This window comes from Chelonia mydas, chromosome 7 (assembly GCF_015237465.2).
Source record: "Chelonia mydas isolate rCheMyd1 chromosome 7, rCheMyd1.pri.v2, whole genome shotgun sequence".
Classification (NCBI taxonomy): Eukaryota; Metazoa; Chordata; order Testudines; family Cheloniidae; genus Chelonia; species Chelonia mydas.
This window is the reverse complement of record NC_057853.1, coordinates 25,852,327-25,876,969: the sequence shown is the minus strand read 5'-3', so window position 1 is coordinate 25,876,969 and position 24,643 is coordinate 25,852,327. Positions and strand designations below refer to the sequence as shown.

General features: G+C 38.5%; 1 protein-coding gene across 19 annotated transcripts in view; it reads right to left on the bottom strand.

Moving 5' to 3' along the window:
* Positions 1–24,643, bottom strand: part of ERC2 (ELKS/RAB6-interacting/CAST family member 2) — an 823,531-nt gene that overhangs the window by 421,593 nt on the left and 377,295 nt on the right. For 8 of the 19 annotated variants that reach the window (XM_043551551.1, XM_043551549.1, XM_043551542.1 and 5 more), the window contains 5 exons: positions 23,331–23,471; positions 21,226–21,366; positions 17,186–17,221; positions 8,538–8,567; positions 7,558–7,751 (listed from right to left, as the gene is read on the bottom strand). In XM_043551551.1, coding sequence (XP_043407486.1) covers positions 7,558–7,751; positions 8,538–8,567; positions 17,186–17,221; positions 21,226–21,366; positions 23,331–23,471 — 542 coding nt within the window. The remainder of the gene's footprint in view (positions 1–7,557; positions 7,752–8,537; positions 8,568–17,185; positions 17,222–21,225; positions 21,367–23,330; positions 23,472–24,643) is intronic. The other 11 variants (XM_043551548.1, XM_043551550.1, XM_043551553.1 and 8 more) reach the window with 3 other exon arrangements.

The following is a 24,643-nucleotide window of genomic DNA, read 5'->3' as shown; positions in this document are numbered from 1 at the left end:
CCCTGAACTGGAAGTTCCCTCATTTATTAAGCTCCATAATGCAACATATAATGGTACTGGTTGGTATGTGTAGAGGACCAGGAATTCTATAAACTGCTGTACATCTTCCTTTCTTTATAATAAATTGAAACTTAAATCATGAATCAGTGTCTATACATACAATTCAAAAGAAACTTCCAATTCCTCAAAACTATTTACAATACTATGTCCCTTTGCCAACCCCATTTACATAGTCCTGAGCAATATTCAAAAGATCAAGCCTTTGAGGGGGTCTGATCAATCTTCCAGACCATGTTCTCACTTTTGTTGATTTTGTGTGTGCAGTTTTCCGGGGGAAGGAGGGCCCACTTCCTGACAGACCAGATCCACGCCTTGTTGTGTTGGGAAATATTTAAGCTGAACCAGATTTTTCTAGAGAAGTCCTTTTGGAACCTCCACTAGATAGGATCTGGGAGTGTCTGCCTGGTTCTGAACAGTTCCAAATGTGTGGGAACTTTTAAGCCAACCTTTGCTCCTTGGTCTCAGTTCAGGTAATGCTTTTGTTCTCTGCCAATCACTGAAGTTTTGTTGCTGCTTAATTTTTATTTCAGAATCCCATTTTCAAAATTCCTTCAGGTTGGGCTATTTAGATTTAAGCATAGATACAGGCATCCTTAGTTGTCTTCACAGCAGACATTTTGCTGGGAATCGACCAGAGACACAAGTCATGTTGACTGCTAGGCCCTGGGTGCTTTATATAGGTCCACCGTTTTTAATATGTCTTTTTAAAATCTACACTGCTCTCTCCACCTCACCGTTGCTCTGGAGGAAATGTGGACTACTAGTACAATATTAAAAATCAAAGTCCGTAAGCATATTTCAGGGATAAATTGACACCTATTGCTTGATATGGAGACTTCAGGAACTCCATGTTTTGCAAATATTCACTTCAGTCTCTGGCTGTCCTGTGCTGAGGAAGTCTAAGTAAGTATAGCCAAGTCAATATACCCAGAAAAGTGAATCAACTACAATAATGTGTGTCCTTTCCAGAAAAGCAAATATGTTGTTACCCACGGTCAAGCTCCGTCAGGTAGTTTTGTAGAGACTGGGTTTGTAGAGATTGGCTCTGGAGATTGGGTTTTCTCCCCCCCCCCCTTGTTTCATACCCCATAGTCCTCTACAAAAGTCTGCATTTGCCCACTCAGACTGGGTCACCACCCGGACTGTTGTGTTCATGCTCTGCACTTGTTTATTCCTTGGTGTCCTGTATGGATTTTGGAGAGAATTTCTTTTTGTAGTACTGTAGGGATAAAATTGTTCTATCCTTTCAGAAGCAGGCCATCAGCCCCAAGAAGGTCCTTTAATTCCTGCCAACACAACAATAGGTCTCTTGGAAGTTGACTCTGAGCCCACCGTCTTTGGCAGAGTTGAGTAATTTCTGGTAAGTCTCATCCTTTAGTTGTTCACCTCTAATTAGCTGAAGTCAGCTGACAGATGCTGGAATTATTGCCAGAACAAAGTCAATGTAGACTTTGACATCTTTCTCTAAAGTCTTTTCCTTTTCATGTGGTGGCTGCTTAATTGGGGTTCTAGAGTAGAGTGTCTACTATTATGAGAGCTTTCCCTAGTACATGATCAATGTTTAAAGAAAATTGCATCAGCTGTAGTTGAAATCTTTGAATCTTAGGTGGAAGATCCTCCAGTGGTTTTGAATCCACTAAGGGCTTATGGTGTGTTTCTATGTTAAAATCCAAGCTGAACAGATATGCACTGAGCTGTTCACAGACGTAAGTGTCTGCTAGAGCTTTCTTTTTCACTTCAGCATACCACTGTTCAGTTTCTGAGAAGCTCCTTGATATAAATGCAAAAGACTCCGGTCTCCTTCTGGCTGCTTTTGTTTGAGTTCTGCTCCTAAACCATATGATGATGCATCCACTGCTACTGTTGATGGGTAGTTTAGAGTATTGTGCCAAGACAGGTGGCGAGGTCAGTAGTTCTTTTATTCTATTATATGCATTTTGTTGTGTCTTCACCCAGATCCGCAAATTGTGACCATTATGGAAATCCCTTAAGAATTTTGTTACATGAATAAATTTGGTAAGAATTTCCCAAAATGGTTTGTCATGCCCAGGAACCTTTTTATACCAGAAATGTTTTGTGGTTTGGGTAAGACAATTAATGCTTTCAGTTTGTCTGAATCTGGCTGAATTCCCTGTTTGCTAATTATGTGGCCTACAAATGTTATCTGCTCCTTTCCAGATTCACATTTCTTATTCAGAGTGAGTCTGGCTTCTTGAAAGCATCTCAAAACTGTGTGTAGTCACTCATTATGTTCATTTTTATCTCTGACATATACCAACACCTCATCTGCATGGAAGAGGATGCCAGGAAAACCTGACAATCTGAGAGATTCTCTTTTTGAAATGTTCTGGCACTGACAATATGCCAAATGGAAGAGAAATGAAACAGTACCTTCCAAACCAGGTGATGAATGTAGTTAATGGTACAGATGTTTTAGCAAGGGGGATATGCCAGAAGTCTGTCATAGTATCTAACTTTCAGAAGACTTTGGCCTCTGAAAACACAGCTAATGCCTGATCAGCTGCAGAAAGCATGTGTCTTTCTCTGCGCACCTTTTTATAAAGTTGTGTAAAGTCCACACAAATGCAGAATTTGCCATTGAGCTTCACTACTACACCCATTCTCACACACCAGTCAGTCAGTTCTTCTATCTGGTAAATAACCCCACTCTCTTTAATTCTTCTTTGACTTCTCCTGGAAAAGGTATAAGGATGCACTATGACGCTGAGAGAGCCAAGGGAGTTGGTGATGGCACTGATTTTATTTTGTACTCTCTTGACAACATTCCTAGTCCTGAGAAGATGTGTGGATACATGTCCTGTATGGTTTGCTTTCTGCCATTAATGCATTCCAGTTTCAGTAATAGGTGTAGTCCTTGTATTGCTGAAAACTCTAGTAGGGGAGTTGTTAGTCCTGGTATGACACATATTACTTGTTAAAGAACTTTCAGTCATTTCACAATTTCCTAGGGAACTCCCCACAAACATCCAAGTATTGTTACTAGCCCCATGTAGAATCTTATTTGATCTTTGCTGATCTTCATCTGGGATTGATTATAAGCTTTTTGGAACTGCAGTGACTGCTGCTCCAGTAACAATTTTAAATTTAAGTTTTTGATTGTTTAGATTCATGCTTATGTACAAAGATATTGCCTGTTCTATTGAGGATATAGTCCTTAGAAATATAGACTCACTGTCATCTGATAACAATCCCTCTTGGACAGTTTCCACTATTCTTGATGACCTGCGTGCTATTGCAAAATATCCCATTTTGTGGCATCTCTTATATTCTGCCTCTTTAGCTGCACATTATTGCCAGCTGTAGCTTGGTGTCTTGCCAGATCTTCCACAACTTTTCCAGCCATCCTTTCTATTAAGGTTTAAACAAATGGAGTCCAGACATTTGCAGAGAACTCTGTTTACAATTCCCAAATACCGAGTCATCCATGAGCAGGGATCGCCTCCCTATACTGCTTTTCACCCACACACACTGTGGTGTGAGGACATACACAAAAAGCCATTCTTTAAGGAGCAGTAACTAAAGAACTTCCTGATCAGGAAGTTCCCATGTTTAGTAAGCTCCCCACTGCAACACATCCTGATCCTATTTGGTTACCCTGGAGGGCCAGGAACTCTTTAACCACTCCACCCATCCATAATTTAGCCCCTGGTACACAATGTGGGTAACAGGATATCTGTACTTCTCAGGTTCTGGAAGCACAAGATCTCAGTTCTCATTCCCTTAACAAACCACTCAAGATGTGAACTCATAGAAAGTTAGATAACATAAGATTGTTCTGGGAAAAGCATATTAAAGACTATTAAGAGTATATATTGTTATTGTTAGTTATATTGATACTTGTACAAGAAGATCTTTTACACTTGACTTTATTGAAAATGAGTATTAGACCGATACAGCAGGAAAAAAAAACCATGACCAATGCAATAAGTTACCAATGAGTGCTAGAAAACTTTTAGGTTTATCAGATTGTAACAATAACCAATTTGAAAAATAAAAGTCTTTTATTGTATATAAAAAGTAATTAACATACAGACCAACCTACAGTATACATGATGTATTGTATACACTATAGGCATTTGTTAGAAGTAAATGATTAAACTGTCAGAAATGCAGTGATTTCTGAAGTAGAAATATAAAGTTCAAGCCAAAGAGAATTACCATATGCATAAAAGCTCCTTCAGTTTTGTTAATAATTCCTGCCTGTCTGCTATTCAGCACGTACATTTCTTAGACTCTGTCCTAAATCAGACATCTCTTCTTTCAAACATTTGACGTTCTCTAGTATACTAGTCAACTGCACAGTTTAAAAAGTGATTTCTCTGTGTTAAGTTTTATTTCAATTTCTAAAATACAAACTTATTTCAACGGTTTTTAAATTTCAGATTAAAGGGTTTAATTATAAACTTCTCCACAACTCTGAAATGGAGATGTTTTATATTGGTAAAAACACTATAACTAATAATATTATGAAGTATGACTTTTATAGTTCAAGCCAACAAAATTAGATACTGGGCAATTTAAAAGAAGAGTACCTTGCAATGCAAGGAAGATGTTAGAATAGGAATACATATACAGCTCAACAGATTATGTATCAAAATGCATACCTGGACAGAGCACTCACTTTCCTAAGAAATCCCACACAAGCCCCTGTATCTGGAGCATGTGCTGTCACTATCCCTAAACAGAACACAACTTGCCCTTTGGAAGCTGCACAGGCGAGTAGGGAACAAGTCGGAGGAAGCAAGTTTGCAGAGCTGCAACTCATCTTTTTACCCCAACAAGGAATGGGTGGAGAGTAGGTACAGCCTTGGCTCTGCTTTCCCTCAGATAACCTGCCAACAGAGCTGAGCCATCACAAGGGGGAAGTGTGCAGCACCTTGTAAAAAACTGCAGTAGTTTACTTCTCTCTGGAGCAAGCGGGAATCTCTGAGTCACAATTCCTTCACTGGTGTACCACCAGGTGGCACAGCCATACATAGATGTAGACACTAGGGACAACATTGTCAAAAGAGACTAGGAATTATAAGTGTCTCAAACTTTGGGTCATATTAAAGGAGCCTGATTTGCTAAAAAAGGCTAAGCACCAACAGTCTGAAAATCAGGCTTCTTCATTGTTTCTCTATACCTAGAGCAGATTACTTTCCCTGGTGTGCTCACCACACATTCCCCTCCCCTTAATGCACATAAACATGCAGGAAGGTGAATATCCTTATGTTTCCTTATTCTCCCACACGGCAGTCTAAAACAAGGGATAATCTAGCCCTTACATTCTAAATAGATGAACAGACAATCTATTTCTAAATCAACATTTGTGTTTTATTTTGGAATAGTTAATCTGCTTCTTTGTGGAATACTTTCTTATGTACATTGTATATCTAGGGCACAATCCTGAGAAGTGCTGAGTACTCTAGCTCTGATGCATGATACATGTGCTTGACTCTAATCATGTGAGTAGTCTCAATGAAATTAACTGGATTCCACACAGGGGCCAGGGGCCATTCTAGCAGATCTCAATGCAAGTTAGAGGCTAAAATTTATAACATTTTATAGTCACCATCTGGTCATACTCAGCTATTCAAATAGACTGTACACAACGTTTCTCAGAAATACGTCACCAATTTTGTCACACTCAGTATACATGTGATTCATTTCTTTGTGTGAAATTGAAGCAAAACATGTAAAATATCCACTACTCATTAGAATCCTGGCCATTTGCTCTATAATCAATTGTCAGTAAATGACTGAAACTGCTTCATGTTCAGACTAAGGTTCACATAAATCAAATAAAAATATCATGCAGGAAATCACATTCATATGCATGAAGAAAACCATATGATCTATTCTTATATTTATGTCTCTGTATTTGATTATATCCTTTTATTAACTATGCTGGAAGTAAACTATTAAACATATTATTTACAGTGTGGGAATCTAAATCTTTATTTTGCCAAATTTCCCAAAACAAGAAGGTTTAAAAGGAAAATTGGGGCCCAATCCTACGAGGTGCTTGTCACCAGTAACTTCCGCTAGCTTCAGCAGATGTCAGTGCTTCTTAGCACATTAAGGCCCACAGTTACTATAATTCCTGCTCTGGGCAAGGAGAATTTTCTATATGTATATCAAAAATGTCACAGTAACTTGTGGGCATTGTGCACATCAGGTAGATGTATTTATTATACATTTATCTACAAAATTCACCTATCATCCATCCTACATCTCCTGGGTACATGCAAATTACTCATACAATTATAATATTGTAATAATATTAAATATATTGTATAGTAAAATAATATGTTGAACAGAATGTTGTTTTCGTGATTTTATTCTTAAGCATTTTATTCTACACCATCCACAAGCAATTATTGGTAACCAGATCTTTGTCAAGTGCCTGCAAAAAGTAAATAAATAATTACAGTAACTTTTGAACATCTGAAGTTTCAAACCACGTAAGAAGGATGTTTTACCTCTAATCCACACAAGCCTCCTTCTGTAAAAAACGGATCTTGGCTTTCTCCCTCCAATAACAATTGAAATAACTAGTGGGTCTGTTTTGTAGCAGGATCTTTCGTCTGGGACAGTGCATCACTTTGTCCAGTAGTAGCTGATAGATGGGCAGGATCTAGCAACAGTTACACTGGGACCCACTGAACTTGCTTTTGATTTATGTGGCCCCTTGAGGCTCTCCTCTCACAACACAACCACTGGAATACACTTTTGAAACACCCGAACACACAACATTGCTTCCTTCCTTCCTTCCCATAACAGTGGCTACTCTGAGATAGGAATGGAGAAACCTCACAGACTCAAGAACTTCACATATATAGTACAACCTGGGGCACAATCTGCAGGAGGAGCTTTACAGTACTGTTCACTTTCAAAGGAACAAGATTAGTGGTTCCGATAGCATCTCTCCCTCCATTAGGGAAAGGCTGAACAACTTCCCCACATTTAAGAAGAAAGGATACTTGCTAACCTTCAAAGGATACCTGCCAACAGAAGAATGTGAGGTACCCCAGAAAAATATCCAAAGCTAGAGTTAAGGAACAGACTAAGAAGATTTACCACATCTTTCCAGAATTTCTCAGAGGTATACTGTACATGCTGTTCCAGGCAAGGACAAATGTCTGGAATGGTTCTTATTTGGGTTCACCTAATACTAATACAGTATCAGTAAAAAAGCATAATTACTCCCATAATGCAATATCTCACCCAGGTTTTACAGACAGGGATGTTACTATGTAAACTGTGTGGGAGTTTCCCTATATATACACTCTTTGATATGTAGACTACCAAGCCTTTTCTAGCCAAAAGGAGGAGATTCCAAATCTGCTTCAAAGCCAGCACATACACTTGTTTCTTAGGTACAACTCATGAAGTAATGTGAATTGACTTTTTTTTGTTATTTTAGGTCTTTCCACAATGGAGATCACTTAATAAAAAGGCCATTCAGTATAAAGCAAATAATACAAAAATTACCTTTCTAGCTCAGCAATTTTCTTATCTTTGTCATTCTTCTCATTCTCCACTTCCTTGAGGATTTCTAGAAGTCTGTCAACCTCAGCTTGAGCTTTACCACATTCTTCTCTGTAGTAAGATGCCTCTTTGTCAAGCTGTTTCATTCTGTCTGCAAATTCTGGGTTCAGTCGAGCTTCTTCTTCAGCTTCATGAGCCTTTAGTGTTAAGTTAAAAAACAACAACAATAATTTAGATAGTTTGGTGGCGCTACTTCTGCAGCCTCAGAGTTCAAGTCTGCATGAAAAAAGGATTATGGGTATTTTTGTCAGTTGGAAACGTATTTCCATAGAGGCACAGCAAAGAGAAATGAAAATCTGTCTGCATTCTTTCTATAATCATCAGAGGTTTGTATTCACAAAACTGCATCATGAAGAAAAAATATTTTCCCCAGTTTAGAGTTTTTCATACATGAACATAACCATGAACATCTTAACTTTTGTTTCACTATAATGTTTCTTAATACTGCCAAACAAGAAAGCATTTTAAAAAAAATGCCACATTCGGTACCCTACTCTACAGATTAAACCACTGGATAGTTATAAAAATTTCATTGATAGTAACAATTTAAAGGAAGGAATCAGTGCTATTTTTAAAGGTAAAACTAGAAGAATGCTTTCAGCTGACAGTTTTAACCCAAAGCCTTTTTTTCTACTGTTAATACTTAACCTGAAACATCAGAGGAACAAGCCCATTGATGAACATGGCACAAATAAATATACCTGGCAAACACATGCATGGGTGGGTGGCAATTTCACAGACAAGAAAGAACACAATGAAAACAACAACAACAGTGTGGAGTCCTGTCCTACTCCCACCAGAACTAATGGGAAAGCCCCATTAACTTCAATGGGAGCAGGATTGGGCATAAAAGTGTTTTAAACTGTTGGCTGAAATAATCACAGACAGATGGAAACAACAATGCACTGCAATGCTTAGCCTACCCCTTGTTTCCCATTATTCCTAATTGGCATCTTCAAAGAGCAGGCAGGAAAAAAACAAGTAGTTTAACCACAGTGCACATTAAACATAGAAAATTCAGAGAAAATGTACAAAAAATTTACAAAAATTAATTAGAACAGTAGGTCTTCCTGCTATCTTACTAAACAGAGCAGATGTTGATTTATTTTATTTTTAATTTCAGGGAATAAACAAGGCAAGCAAGCAATGAAACAACTGCTGGTCAAAATGAAACATGCATGTTTTGAAAAAAAGATCAGTACCACGAACTACTACGGTTAGAAGGTTGACATTCTTTGCAATGATTTAGTAGAATTTTTTTAATATATATATATATTTTAAAGTTTTGTGTTTAAAGGAGGAAAACAATAAATTAAATTACTGAAGACCAAAAATATTTTGTTTCTGCATGTAACATAATTTAAGCATGAGGATAATAAGGAAATAATGATGCTTTCAAATTCTATTTTTCTACTTGGGGATTTCTATTCACACAGGAGATCTAATTGTGAAAAGAACAAGGAAGTGACATAAGAAGCTCACTATATTTGTTTTTCTTGTTACTCCAACCCGCCCCTCTAGACAATATTACATTCTTAGGGTACAAGCTTCACACAAATGCCGGGATCTCCCTACACTGAGCTCATTGCAGGGTCTGGTACTCAGAGTATTTCAACTATATTGTTCTTGTGGTACATTTACCAATAAAATATTTTTTATCCTTTAGAAATCCACAAAGTTGATAAATATCACACCGTGGCGCAGATTAGCTACAGTCAGTGATGAGCTGCCAAAATCTTAACAACCTGTTCCCTCCTCACCCCACGAGGGAGTCGTTGCCGGCCCCCTGGAACTCCTGCCCCATCCAACCCCCCACGTTCCTTGATCCCCCACAACCCCCCCGGGATCCCCGCCCCATCCCCCCTGACTGCCCCCAGAACCGGCAGGAGGGTCTCGTGGGCCACCGTATTGGGTGCCCACCCCGCCCTTAAGAGCCAGAGGGACCTGCCAGGGTGCCGACTCCATGAGTGCTCCAGGGCTGGAGCACCCACAGGGAAAATTTGGTTGGTGCAGAGCACCCACCGGCAGCTCCCCACCCCGCGCCCAGCCCCAGCTCACCTCCGCTCCGCCTCCACCCCTGAATGCACCGCCCCGCTCTGCTTCTCCACCCCCTGGCTTCCCGCGAATCAGCTGTTCACGCAGGAAGCCTGGGAGGGCTGAGAAGCAGGTGGCAGCTACGCGCTCAGGCCCAGGGTGGCGGAGGTGAGCTGGGGTGGGGAGCACTTCCCCTGCGTGCCTCCCGGGTTACCTGCTATGGCACGGGTGGCCCTCCTCGCGTCCCCCCACCCCAGCTCACCTCCGCCTCCCTGGGCCTGAGTGCGAAGCCGCCGCTTGCTTCTCAGCCAGCCCCAACTTCTTGCCCGAACAGCTGATTTGCGGGAAGCCGGGGGGGCCGAGAAGCAGAGCGGGGCGGCGTGTTCAGGGGAGGAGGTGGAGCGGAGGTGAGCTGGGGCCGGGCGCGGGGCAGGGAGCTGCCGGTGGGTGCTCTGCACCAACCAAATTTTCCCTGTGGGTGCTCCAGCCCCGGAGCACCCACGGAGTCGGTGCCTAAGGCGCTACTTTTGATGTGATCAGTAGAGGGAGTGGCTGCTCCCCCCCAGCTATGCTACCCCACCCCTAGGAGCCAGAGGGACCTGCCGGATGCTTCCTGGGAGCTGCCCCAGGTGGGCATCGCCGGGACTCCCCACCTCGGCTTTGCACCCACCAAATTTTGCCCTTGGGTGCTCCAGCCCTAGAGCACTCATGGAGTCAGCACCTAAGGTGCCACTTTTGGCCAGTTGTTGAATTTACAAGCCCATTTAGAACTGTTATCCCGCACAGAACAACCGGTTCTAAAAGGGCTTCAAATTTAACAACTGGCTCCAGCTCACCACTGGCTACAGTCAAATAATTTTTTTGCCAGCATCATATTTTTTTAAGTAAGTGCAATAAGGGCTCAAAACCCAGTTGTGCAAAAGATTGAGGACCTTCTTTAAGGTGCTAAGCACTCTCAGTTCCCACTGACTTCAACAGGAAATGAGAGTGTACAGCACTTTGCACAGTTGGGCCATACACATTCCTCTCCCATGGAGAACAGAGCAGGAGCTGGCAAGTATTCCTATAATTCTGTAGAGGCCAAAAATCCACAGGAAAAGTCAGGTTCCCTCTTCTAAAATCCCAGGTAATCTATGAGGAAAGCCAGCTCTCCACATCACTCCTCAGATTTCCTTCTCCCGCCTGGGATCATGGTTTACTTTAAGAGTCTTGAAGCAGACTCACCCACTCTGTCCCTACTTCCCATTTGCCTCTTATATTCTATCCCATCACCATTAGGCTCTCCCTTACCATCCTCCTTCTGTGTCTCTCCTTTTAGCCCTGCTCCCACCGTTCTATCCCTGCCACTCAACCTGCTTCTATTCTATCCCCTCTCCTTCTGCCCTCTCAGTCTTTTCTTCACTCACCTCCCTTGCCATCAGCATATTGGGACAGATGGCTTCAACCACCTTCTTCTCCTTCCAGGTCCTCCATGCTGGCTTAGACCCAGAAGAGGAAGAAGCTAGAGTAAGGACTTACAGCAGCTTGGCCAGCTGTATTTCCTCTGCCACATTGTTCCCTGGTGGCCAAAAGCAGTAAATGGTGGGAAATCCCTATAATCCTGCTGGATGCACAGCATCCCAGCACAGCTGTGGGGAAGCAGGACAAGGCTGTGAAATGTGAGAGTGTCACGTCATATCCCTGACGCACAACAGCCCAAAAATTACCAAGTAAAGTTACTGTCTTTTACCATGTCATATGCTTCCCTTTGTTCAGTTGCATAGTAAGGTAGTTAAGCACAAACGAATTGTTCACAGTAGGGCTCCTCCTAATACACCTCATTCAGCTGAACTAGTGAATCACTGATGAGACGATTTTTGTAACATTCCCTAGTGCAGGCATGGTCAGAGAGATAAAGTGACTTGCCTAGTGTCACAGAGTGGGTATGTCTACACAACAACTGGGAGGACGCTTCCTGGCTCAAATCAACAGACACACACTAGCTCTGCTTGAGCTAGTGTTGTTAAGAAATAGCAGTGTGGCTGTTGCAGCCTGGGCCATGGCTGAGGCTAGTCAGCTGAATATATACCAGGAGGTCAGGAAGGATTGTACCACAGGCAACTACCCGAGCCACTGCTGCTACACTGTTATTTTTAGCACGCTAACTCAAACAGAGCTAGCGCATATCTGTCTATCCATGCACCCACTGCAGTGTAGACACACTCAACGATTCAATGGGAGAGCTGGGAAGAGAACCCAAATTTCCTGAAGCCCAGTCACACACTACACCCACGTCACCACACTGCTTTACAGAAATAGTCTCTTTAATCATTATGGATGCTTTAATTAACGTTAATTTGCATGCCAACTTTAAATTAAAATCGTACACGTTTGATGCTGCTTTATATTATTCTAACTGTGAAGAGCGTTATATACATGTACTGGATGTTGAAGGCAAAACAGTCATGTTTTCAATTTTTTTCGTGTTAAAATTAGTTGTGTAAAATGAAATCACTTGGAAGACTTTTCATGTTAACAATAATAATTCCCGGCGGCTCCAGGAAGGGGAAGTAAATGGCACCAGGAGACTCTCTATTCCCCTTTGCACTCCTGTTCAGTAGCCAGGAACAATAAAAGCCCAATTATTCCCCCAACAAAAGAACTATGCCTAGCCTGCCCAGTATTCAAGACACTTCAAAAGGGGAATGGTGAAAGCAGAGCCAGGATTCCACACAGCAGAGGCACCAGAGCTAGCTGGGCATGCATGCAGAAATACGCTTCACTCACAAAAAGGTATAGTTGAAGATATATTCCCCTACATACTGGCAAATTCCATGAGGAATTCCACCTTCCAGAGGCACAATTCCTCCTCCTGGATACGTTCCCCCTAGAGCAATGCATCTCCACACCACTCCAAGCACGAAACAGTGCCTATAAAACTCGAGTAAGCCCAGAACTGATAAATTACCTACCCCACCCTACCAAGGCTCTGGAGATGCTTCACAGAGATGCATAACAATTGAAATAATATAAAAGCACAATGCAAATACCAGGATAAAAACATTCTAATCTAAAAACATTAGGAAATTAAATATTGGGCCCAGTATTTGAAACCATTATTAGGTTGTCCCTACTTGAATGGGATTACCCATTCAACAGATTGGGACTAATTGGGAGAATAAGGGTTGTTTTGCAGAAGGAATGCAGGATCAAACCCATGCACACTACTAAATGGAAGGAAAAAAGGAAAGGTTCTAAATATATGGAGGGCTGTTGGAGCAATATCATAAAACATCTTTGAAACAGAAAAGTTTTCTGGTGTTATTCAAATTTGCAAAGGACAGACTGATTGGCTGTAAATAGAGAGTGAGGCTATGTCTACGCTACAGCCTATGTCGGCAAAATTTATGTCGCTCAGGAGCGTGAATATTCTGCCCCACTGAGGGACTAAATTACACCGACATAAGCACTCATGTGCACAGCGCTATGTCAATGGGAGACCTCCCACCAACATAATTTATGGCACTTGCGGAGGTGGGGTGTTTTTATTCCAATGAGAGAACTCTCTCCTGTCAGCACAGAGCGTCTTCACCAGACGTGCTACAGCTGTGCTGCTGCAGAGTAGTACGTATAGACATGGACTAAGTTCACAACTAAGTTATTCAGTTCTCTCGCTTTGGGGACAAATAGAGAGACAAGATGGGTGAGGTAGTATCTTTTATTGAACCAACTTCTGTTGGTGAGAGACACAAGCTTTCAAGCCATGCAGATCTCTTCCTCAGGTCTGGGAAAGACACTCTCGGTTTCACAGGTAAATGTGTTAACTTAGGGTTGCCAAACTGTGGCTCGTGAGCCACATGTGGCTCTTTTACCATTAAAGTATGGCTCATGGTGCCCCCCCCCACCCCCATTCTTCACCTACCAGACTGGGTGGGAGGATGCTCAGGACCTTTGCCTTGCAGCAGGGTGGTGTGGTAGGGGCTTCTGCCCAACGGGGAGGGGGGTCTTGGAGCTTCAGCCCTGCGGGGAGCACCTGCCAGGGCTCAGGGCTTCAGCAGGAGCAGCGCTGAAGCCCCAACCTCTGGCTCTCGAACTTCTGAAGATTGTCGTATGTGGCTCAGAGGGCCAGTAAGTTTGGCCACCCCTGTGCTAACTACTTGCTAAACACTGCATTCCATCTGAACAGTTCTTTACAAGACAAAATTTTCTTATTAATATTCACCAGTTACATATTAAATATAAATGCCTTTAGCTTGTTTGTTAATTTTAGGGGCTTGATACTATTTTTAATTTGAATAGTACTGTAACCATCTAACAACAGTTTCTCAGTAATAAAAGTTAAATATAAATACACACTTCTTATTCCAATTATTAATTGGGATGTTGCATTTTAAAGAAAATATACTACTTGCATACAATTATTGAATTGATACTATGCTGTATTTCGTTTTGGAAAATACATTATTATTTTTTGCAATCCCCAATACATGCAAATAAAGAGACTGTCACCCTAATGTTTGAACTTCTCTGATTCTAAAAAGCATTTCATATTTTCAACCCTGGTTTTTATTTTGCATTCCACAAGTAGAGGCAAAATATTTTTTCTATATAATTACCAAATTGTCTACAGAAATATTAAAGTGTGATAAAGAGATATAAAATTAATGAATTTATTATATATTATGCACACATCCTGCATTCGTTTTTCTGTATCAGATGTATGCATTGGAATAGTATACCTTAATTTAAACTAGCCAAAAATATCAAATTAGAGCTTGACCAAAAATAATAATTAAATGAAACAGCAGAAATGTACATGCAAAAAATACTTTCTAAGATCCTTCAAATTTTATCTGGTTCAATAATAAATTAAATAATCTGTTCTCCTCTTAAATTTTAAAATGTCTTAAATGTAAGTTATTTTTAAGCTAATTCCTGGGACTGAGCTAAGCAATTTAGAACTAATGTTTGCTTTGGTTTTTGATCTTTCATTGTTTCTGCTCAGTATTTGCAGAATCAGGTCCTCAATATTCAGAAGCAGCTTGAAGGACTAGAAACGATCAAATAAATTGTAATACCATATTACAGAAAAACAACAACCATGCAACTGTTTTCTAACCATTATTTACTAGCACAGGGCATGATTGTATAATTTAAACCGTGTTCACATCTACACACAAAAGGCCCAAATTCTGTTCACATTATTCAGACAAGTAGTCCCTCTAAATTCATTTTGAATATTCTCATGAACAAGGTGACCAGGATTTGGGCCCCTTTTATATTTTTCCACTTTGCTACCCAAAAAGCCTAGAAGTGTGAAACAGAGTAATCTGTTTGTTCTGTGCATTTTTAAAATGTAGCTTCAGTGATAAGAGTTTCAGAGTAGCAGCCGTGTTAGTCTGTATCCGCAAAAAGAAAAGGCGTACTTGGGGCACCTTAGAGACTAACAAATTTATTTGAGCATAAGCTTTCGTGATAAGAGTGAGTGCCCCAGAGTTGAGCTTATGCTCAAATAAATTGGTTAGTCTCTAAGGTGCCCCAAGTACGCCTTTTCTTTTTGCGGATACAGACTAACACGGCTGCTACTCTGAAACCAGAGTTGATAGTACTCTGTGGACTAACACAGGTTTATCATTCTACTGAAAAAGCAACAGGCAGTATGAGGGAACAAAGGCTTACTTAAAAATTGATTGTTAAATGCCAGAAAGGTTTAAAATAAAGATTGGAGTTCAACAGGACTGTATTTTGCCATCCACCTTATATAAAAGTCATTTATCTCATATTTGGAAACACACATTTGGCTAGCTTTCTGTTAATGGCAATCATGTAGTCTAAAGAACAAGTCTTTAGATCAGTCTGAAAAAATATTATTCTCACATTGTTAAAAATAAACACAGAGGGAAAAATAACTAAAGAAAATGTGCATTGAGGATAAGATGTAACTACCTGCTACATTAATTTAATATAAAAGATTTTCCATCCAGTGGTTTTGAACTGCTGAGAGATGGTTCTTGTAAAAAAGAAGTATGCAAAAAGTAAAAATTGATAAGATTTGGGATACTATATGCAAAAAGGTTAATGGTCAACAAATAGCAATCACTACAGCAATGTGATTAAAACTGAAATAATGAAGGGAGTGGTCTACATAGAGCAAGAGAAAAGGTAACTGAGGAGTCAGCAATAAACAAAAGGTGTGCACAATAGGAGTGCGGAGGATGTGCATGAAAGTATGTCGTCTACCTATGAAACCATCATGTATATGACCCAAACTAATATAAGGAAACAATGCCATTGTACAAGAGTACAAACCATTTGATCACCACAGTATGTTGGATGAGAAAGTGGGTATATTATCAGGTTTTATGTTCTCTATGAACAAATTATGAGTGAGTTTCAAATGTAATTACATGATTTTCAAGATGTAAATATGGTAGATTCTATGGGATCTATTCCCCCATTTATACACATGAAATTTCCATTACAACAGTAGAAATACTCAGCATCAGCAACAGAACAACAGACCCTAAGGATGAAATCCTGGCCCACTGAAGTTAATGAAAAAAAACCCATTGACTTCAGTGGGACCAGTGTCACCCCAAGTGTATAATACCATATTTTTATAGAACCCTATAAAATCAAGTTCTATCACACCTTCTGATTGGAATTACATGGTAATTATATTTAGAATTACTATGTAATCCGCAGGTCATAAATTACTATGTTATCACAATCCAGTTACATCTTTATTTCTGCCCTGTGATGCTCACAGCATATTTTTAGTGTTAGTTTGTACCAGCCAGAAAATCTTCTACAGATAAGAATGTGTTTGTTCTTCCTCAAATTGAAAAATGAATACAATAGAGACAAAATAAAATTGCTTAAGAAACTATATTAAAGAAGGCATCAGAGAATAATCCCAAACAAACAAAAGTATTATTACATTTTCTTGTTTAAATTATAGAACAACATTGCAATTTGTTTTCATCATTCTATATTTTCAGCTTTTTCTTGGCAAAAATATGTTTTTTAAATGTATAAATACTGAACATGCACATTCTTTTACTGAAAAACTGATCTTTTGCCTTCTGAACTAATGTGATCATACTGCAACTTTACAAAAATATGCTGAACAGACATTTACTAGGTATTATTACTGATATTATCAATTGAGATATTATAAATAAATCACTGCATATTATTTTGAATTTGAAGGATCCAGTAAAGTATTCGATGAGCATAGCAGTAAAATAAAATAAAACAAAAAACTATCTTCTGCATGCTTTTAAAAAAATATATAATAGAGAAGTTGAGGACCTGAAGGCAATGACATTTGAACTTCGGAGGATGTTATATTAATCCAATTACCAGTTAATACATATCATATTCAAAAGAAACGGCCTTGAAGTCCACAAAGCTCATTTATTTTGACATAACTAAAACAGGTGATCATCAAAAAAGTTTTTGCAAAGCTCCATAGCGGAAGAACACAACACAGTGTCAGGTCAATGGATCCTCATGCTTTCATATGTTACAGCCAGCACTTTCAGAAAGGACTTACTGGATTGTACATCTGATTGAACAACTGTTCAGCTTGCTACATTGCAAAGTTGGGAAGGAGTGAAGCATAGACAGGAAAAGAAGGAAAGATCCAGGAAAACAGCGTTAGCTCAACAAATCCAGTGCATTTGCACAGAAGAACTTGTCATAAAAAAGTAGAAATTTAAGTTTCTAAACATTCCTCGGTGAAAGCGAGAGGCACTGGGGAAACATAAATGTTGACTTTGGCTTCTAAAAAAGAATAGCTGGAGTAAAAAATTTAAGGTTTGTGTTACTTTCCCTTTCTCAAGTTAAATAACCCATGAAATAAAGAAAGGTGTCCACTTTTGATGATACATTAAGTGCTAGTCTCAAGCAATGAATCACTAGAAGCGCTTTTAGCCAAGGCTGCAATTTATCACAAAAGTTTCAAAGACAGTAATAATAAAAGATTAATTAGACTTTATCACTAAATTTATGGTTTTTATTTTGTATTAACACAAGCCTGAATTTTTGATTCAATATGACTTTTGAACAGTACAGCTTGGCAAACAGTAGTTTAGCAACAGCAAGTATGTCAGTAAGCATGGAAATTTAAAATCCATGATAAACAACAAAAGGAGGAAATTCTAAAGTGGATAATAAGATTCAGGAAAGCAACATAAAAAATAATTAACTACCTATGAGGTAATTCCTGCTGTTCCATCATAATTAGCAAAGGAAAATAAGTAAAAAAAAAAAATGCCTGTAGAGTTTTGGCACAAAAGTGTTGGGAGCTCTCCCCTCATTTTGTTCCCATCAATTCCAAATCATAATCCTTGTAACAAAAGGCTTAATAAGCATGCTCATGGTTTTAAACAATTTTGGTGTACAGTAAAATACAATATGAACACAGGAGCAATTATTCTTTTTGAATGCTCTCCTATTTATTGGTTTTTAAACACATATGCTATTTCAATTAATAATGGGGCTGCAGTTCAGTTTCTTGTAATCAAATATTTCAAGAGTCTGCCTCAGGATTTTTGTTTTATTTCTGAATATATTCTTTCTGAGTCTGCATATTTTCTCCCCCAGAAATGCAAATATTGTATAGTGTCAAGTATATAATACTGAGAAATAGTTATAGTCAAACCCTGGGAAAAATCTTGGAGAAACAAAATTTTATATATATATATATAGATATAGGAGGAATATAAATATTTGATAGATAGATAGATATCATCAAAAAAAGGAGGAATTTAAAAAATAATTGAAAAAGGAGAGGAACAAAATTCCAAGGCAAAACTGTTCCTCGTCACAAGTTTGATTAGGCGTTGTATCCCATAAACACTTCTTCTGGGCATGCTTAGGACTATGACTTCTCAGAACTATTCACTGTTGCAAATATGTGTTGGATTAAATCAATGTTTAGGAATAAAAATTGATACAACTAAAGAATCATAGCTAATGCTGAGCAAGTTTACTAACAGTACCGCCACTCTGATTTATTTATTTTTTAAGAATGATAAATGATATGCAAGTTGTTAATATTTTTTTAAAACGAATGGATACATATTTGGAGTTACTTTTCAAATTATGTCCAATGAAGTGCCACATCTCTCACCTCTGCAGTGTTGAGTGTTCATTGATACAGTGAGCATCCATATGGGACATGCAGATTTGTACACTGTGTATAAGAATGAAGAAATGTATACGCTCCCTCCCATCTCCATTCAACAGAATTCTAAAATCCTCCCAAAACTGACTTCTGTTTCAGTTAGTTTGTTAAGGGATAAAATCAGCGACTGAAGGTAGGTTTCAATTTCTGGAGAGCGAGTTACTTTTATCACAGGATATTTTTAGGTTTAGCCGAAATTAAAGCTTTTATTAAAGTAAATGTAAAATTAAAAATTACTGTTTGCAGTCCATTGTCATTAACAGCCAGTGTTTCTATTCTCCTAAACACATCCAACAATGTTGAATCTGCATGTTATTGTGGAAATACCAAGTCCCCTACAAATCTTGGGCCAGTTCCCATTGGGAATTCATGTTGTATTTATGGTATAATCAAACAATTATGTTTTCAACTTTCATTTGGTAACCCTTTGTATTTTATTCATAAGGAACATGCTTCCTTTTTATTTGAAAGGAGGCCCAGACACTTACAGACTTTTATAACTGCTTATTTTTCCATTACTAAATGATGTGTTGATATATACATTCATAGATGTTGACTTAGAATTTCAACTATTTCAAGCAGATTTCAATTTTTTTTAAGATGACGGGTGCTTTAGCATTCTAAAGAACTATTTATTACAAAAAACCTCTCAAAAATAAGTCCACTGAAAAAATATTTTGAACATGTGAATTCATTTGAACTAATACCGCTAAAAGCAACATTAAATATGAAAGTTAACCATAGAGGTAATAATATTTAAATTATAATTATCTTACCATGCTCATCACCTGATCTGAACTATAATGCAAATAAAGATTCTTCACACCTTAATTAAATAATATTTATATTTCTTTTAATAAAATAAAAATGATCTCTGGCTACATGCTTTATGTAGGTATTTTAAGTCTGGTGCAAATGGCATTGATAACCTATCAAATATTTACAAGAATTTAAGATTTTGTTAAAAGCTCTCTGCATGCAAGTTTATTTGAAAAGATGCCCTCCTCTCATCCAAATACGAACGGCCATAATGGGTCAGACCAAATGTCCATTTAGCTCAGTATCCTGTCCTCCGACAATGGCCAAAGCCAGGTGTTTCAGAGGAATGAACAGAAGAGCCTAGGGACACCATCCCTGCCCATCCTAGCTAATAGCCATTGATGGACCTATCCTCCAGGAATTTATCAAATTCTTTTTTGAACCCTGTTATAGTCTTGCCCTTCACAACATCCTCTGGCAAAGAGTTCCACAAGTAGACTGTGTATTGGGTGAAGAAATACTTCCTTTTGTTTGTTTTAAACCTAGTGCCTATTAATTTCATTTGGTGACCCCTATACGGTCATCCCAACAACTGTATATATAGTGTGTTTTATACATGTAAAATTCATATCAGATCATAATATTTTGAGTGTGCTCTTCTAAAGTATACATTACAGCACATATACCTACTCTAGAAGTATGTAATAAAATCAAAATTATAGGTAAAAATATAAGCATCAAATTCTGAAAGCCTTGCTCATGCTTGAGTAATACCTTACTCCACAGGTAGTCCAACTGAAATCAATGAGGCTAACTATTCCACATGAGGAAGGGTATGATAATCTGGATCTAAAAATGTCAATATTCAAGCTAAAATAATCAACCTCTTCTAGATCACATAAGCATATAAATCCATGTCCAAAGTATTTTGGGGGTTTAAAGTTTTATCTACACTTCTCACTGGCTTATTTAATAGTTGCAGAAGGAAAATATGATGCTTAAACCCACTTAGTATGTCATGAGTTTGGTGTTCAAACAATGAGTGCAGACACTACCAAATGACACAGCAAAAAGTCAAATAAACAGATGAAAGAAAACGTGAAAATTTGGAGATCAGTTAGTATTGTAATGCAGTAATCTACATATAATTATTCGATACGTATTGTATTTCTAAAATATTTTTCTTTAAATGTTTGCTTCTACTTCTTGGTGGATATAAATAATGCCAACTGTGATATATTAAACACTATTTTCTTTAACTACCTCAAATTTAAATTCATTAAATAAATAAATAAAATTAAGGAGAATTTCAATATAAGACCTAGACATTTTTCACTAGAAAGAGTAGTTTATATTCGTACATATAGTAACGGCTGGTTTCTATAACTCCCTGCCCGCCCCAGTATTTTCACCAGTTTTTTCCAAGTACCCCTTAGACAGGAAACTTAAGATAATTTTTCAGGCTCACAGACAGCTTTTATACATGCTTCTTAAGAAAAAGTCAACATTGTTTGATGCTAGTATCAGCAGACAGCAGAAGACTGCCAGATTTTAAAATGGACCTCTTGCTTCATTGCCAGTTATATACTAGAGAAGTGAAGAGTTTAGTCCATTGCACAATAAGAATTTTCTTAGAAGGCACTTACCTTTTTCAGCTGTGCTTCCAACTTACTACATTCTTCTTTCTTTTGTTCTATGGCTATTTCTAAAGACTTTAATTTGGAGTCTCTTTTCAGCCCTGTTGATGCCAATGACGATGCATGTTCTTTGAGGTCAATTAAATTAGACTGAAAAATTATCCAAAAAAGAGGAAAGAGATGGTGTTAGAAATTGCATTGATCCTAGCCACTAAGAGCGTATATTATCGTTATCAGCTATGTTTTCAGTCAAAAACTTTGTTTACATAGTACATGTGTGCAGACATGGGGATGGGTATTTACAGCATAATACAATATTATTAGGTAATTTTTAGAAGGGTAACAAAAAGTTGAATGTTTATGAAAAAATTACTTGTTTTTGAATATGCCATGTTCCCTCTGCTGAAAGAATATAGGGTAATTTCATTGGGGAAATGGATGATTCACCTGTATTTTAAATGTAATCCTTGAGAATTAGAAAATAGTCGATTCTATATTTTACACTGATCAGTGTTCTCCTTTATATTTAGTTTATCAGATTTTACTTTTGCCAGTTACCCTATGATAGAAGGGTGGCGGTAGCTGCACACCTCAGTATTCTACATATTCACCTCTACTTAAAATATTATCAACTTCTATTGTTAATTTTGTCTCTTTTACTTATAATAGCCTAAGAAGCTTTAAAATAAATTAGAACCATAGAGATTAAGCCCCAGAAGGGACCACTGGGTCATCTAGTTTGACCTCCTGTATATCACAGGCCACTAACACCTGCCCAGCACCCACACATTAAACTCAAAACACTGAAATTAGACCAAAGTATTACAGCTCTCAGGAGACAGGCACAGAAGCGGAGGGACTGGGATTCACCAAGACCCGAGACCCCTGCGCCTGCCGCCCGCCCCTGACCCTGCCCCAATAGCAGGGAATTGATTAAGTGAGATAAATACAGATAATCCTGCAAGTGACCCACAACCCATGGACTTCTCACCATCATTTCTTGTAGCCCCTGCAAAAATGGCAGCAGGCTTTTATTAAAATCATCATCATCAAGCTGGTGGTGGATTTAAAAAAAAAACAAAACAACCGAAGATGGATTTGAATAGAGAAAACATTTTCCATTAATTCATCACAACTTTAATTACTTATAAATTCTCACTTAATATTTTTACTTTAAAGGGTACTCAGACCCTACAGTAGAAGTATTCAAGAGGAGAAAAACCAAGAAGTATCTTGCAGCATGACATGAATAGGATTTAATATTATCACATAGTTTATAAGAATCTAATGAAGTGAGCACAGAGCAGTGGTATGCAATGGCAACCAGACCAGGGACTCACCCCTTATCAATAATCAGTCTGACTGAATCAAATACTTATGGACCTTACTCTCAGAAGGTCGTGCTCCTGCTAAGCCCATTAGTTCAAATAAAAACTGAAAATAGGACCAGCAGTGGAATACTAAAGTCGTGTCAAACATATGTAAAGGAAAGGACAGGAATATACACAAAGAAGAAATAAGGGAAAGAAATATTTTATGGAAAGTAATCAAGAGTTTGAGAGTGAGGAATGCTCAAAAATATACTGCTTTAGGAGTAAGTTTCTAAAAATAGTTGAAAACCAATAGCTTAAACCAGGTTTCTCAAACTTCATTGCACCGCGACCCCCATCTGACAACAAAAATTACTACATGACCCCAGGAAGGGGGACGCAAGCCTGAGCCCCGCTGCCCCAGGTGGGTGGGCTAAAGCCAAAGCCTGAGCCCCACTGCCCTGGAGCAGGCCTGAAACTGAAGCTTGGGGGCTTCAGCCCTGGGTGGACGGGCTGCTGTCACCTGAGCCCCGCCGCCCAGGCCTGAAGCCCTTGGGCTTCAGCTTGAGCCCTGAGCAGTGAGACTCAGGCTTCGGCTTCAGCCCCAGGCCCCAGCAAGTATAACACCAGCCCTGACAACCCCATTAAAACAGGGTCGTGACCCACTTTGGGGTCCCGACCCACAGTTTGAGAACTGCTGCCTTAAGCAATTGGATAATGTCTCTAATTAACTTGTTTATATCAGTGAAACTTGTTAGAAAGATCAGAACAATAAAGATTTTTAATTTTACTGCAAAGGCTGACCTCCTTCTCTGTTAGTTCAGCTTGTAAAGCATTAACTTTCTCCTTCAAGTCTTTGTTTTCCTTTTTAAAGGATTCTATTTCTTCCAGTCTTTCTCGGTCATCCCGTTCCCTCTGCTCCTTCAAGCGCTCTATTATTCTCTCCTAACAATAAGAAAGAGTAATAAAAATGTAAAGCTTGGTACATCAATTCAGAAAACAAAAACCCTCTTTGTATTAAGTTGCACTGTGAAAATTGATCTTTGGAAGCACATATATCACCTAATTTTCGAGATAAGGGAAATAAGAGGAGGCTCCATCCAACACTTACTGAAGACAATAGAAATAGTTCCACTGGCTTCAATGGGCATTGGATCAGCCCCAAATGCTGAATTATGGTACCATCCCAGACAAAGTTCAACAAATTTGATATTAATGTAAAATACATATACTTTAAAAATATTTAGAGAACATATTTGGACAATGCACCTGCTTTGTTGTTAATCCATAAATTATGAATGAATGGTCAAAATGACAAAACCACGTTTTCTACTGTACTCAGTTTGAATTTTCTTATTACAGTCTAGCTTCCCAGCAAGTTCTATGCTGGTTGCAATACAGTCTTCATGTGAGTTCTAAAGTTTAGTTAACAATTGTCTGGTAATTTAGAATGCAAGCAACAATCTGCCAGTTATCGGTAAAGCTATATTCACAGGTATTACATTTTGAGGCAACCAAGAAAAATATTGAATGAGACAGAGAAAAAGGTACCTTTATTTTGATTGTTTATTGATTTATTAGATTATGGAATAAGTCTCCCATGGAATGTGATGGAAGCCATATCACTCGGGAAAGTTAAACCTGAAATACTACTACACTGGCAGGAAAATGGATGGCATAATCCATCTTTTCTGATTCTTTTGGTGTGCCATTTTAGTGCTCTTGATTGTTTCTTTTTAAGTTCTTTTTATACTGATGCATGAAATCTCGATCATAAAAGCAGTACCAACTCTTAAAATACTGCTGCATAGCAACATATGACCATGGCTAGTGAAAGTCTAATAGTCAGAATAACATACATTCTCTTTCTCTCATGTTAATTTGCTCTATGCATAGCTTGTTATACTGTAATACATGTAATGTTTTATTCATCAGCTCACTTTATTTGTAAAAAGCTTAGCTATCGTGTAAGGGGGGAAGCATTCATTCATTTACAGAACTTATACTGAAATTTATTATTAAGAATATCTAGTTATTTAACTGTCCTCTCTAGACATTCAGTATAATCTTTCTTAGAGGCCCTCCAAAACTGTTCCCTTCCTATCCCCCCGAACTAC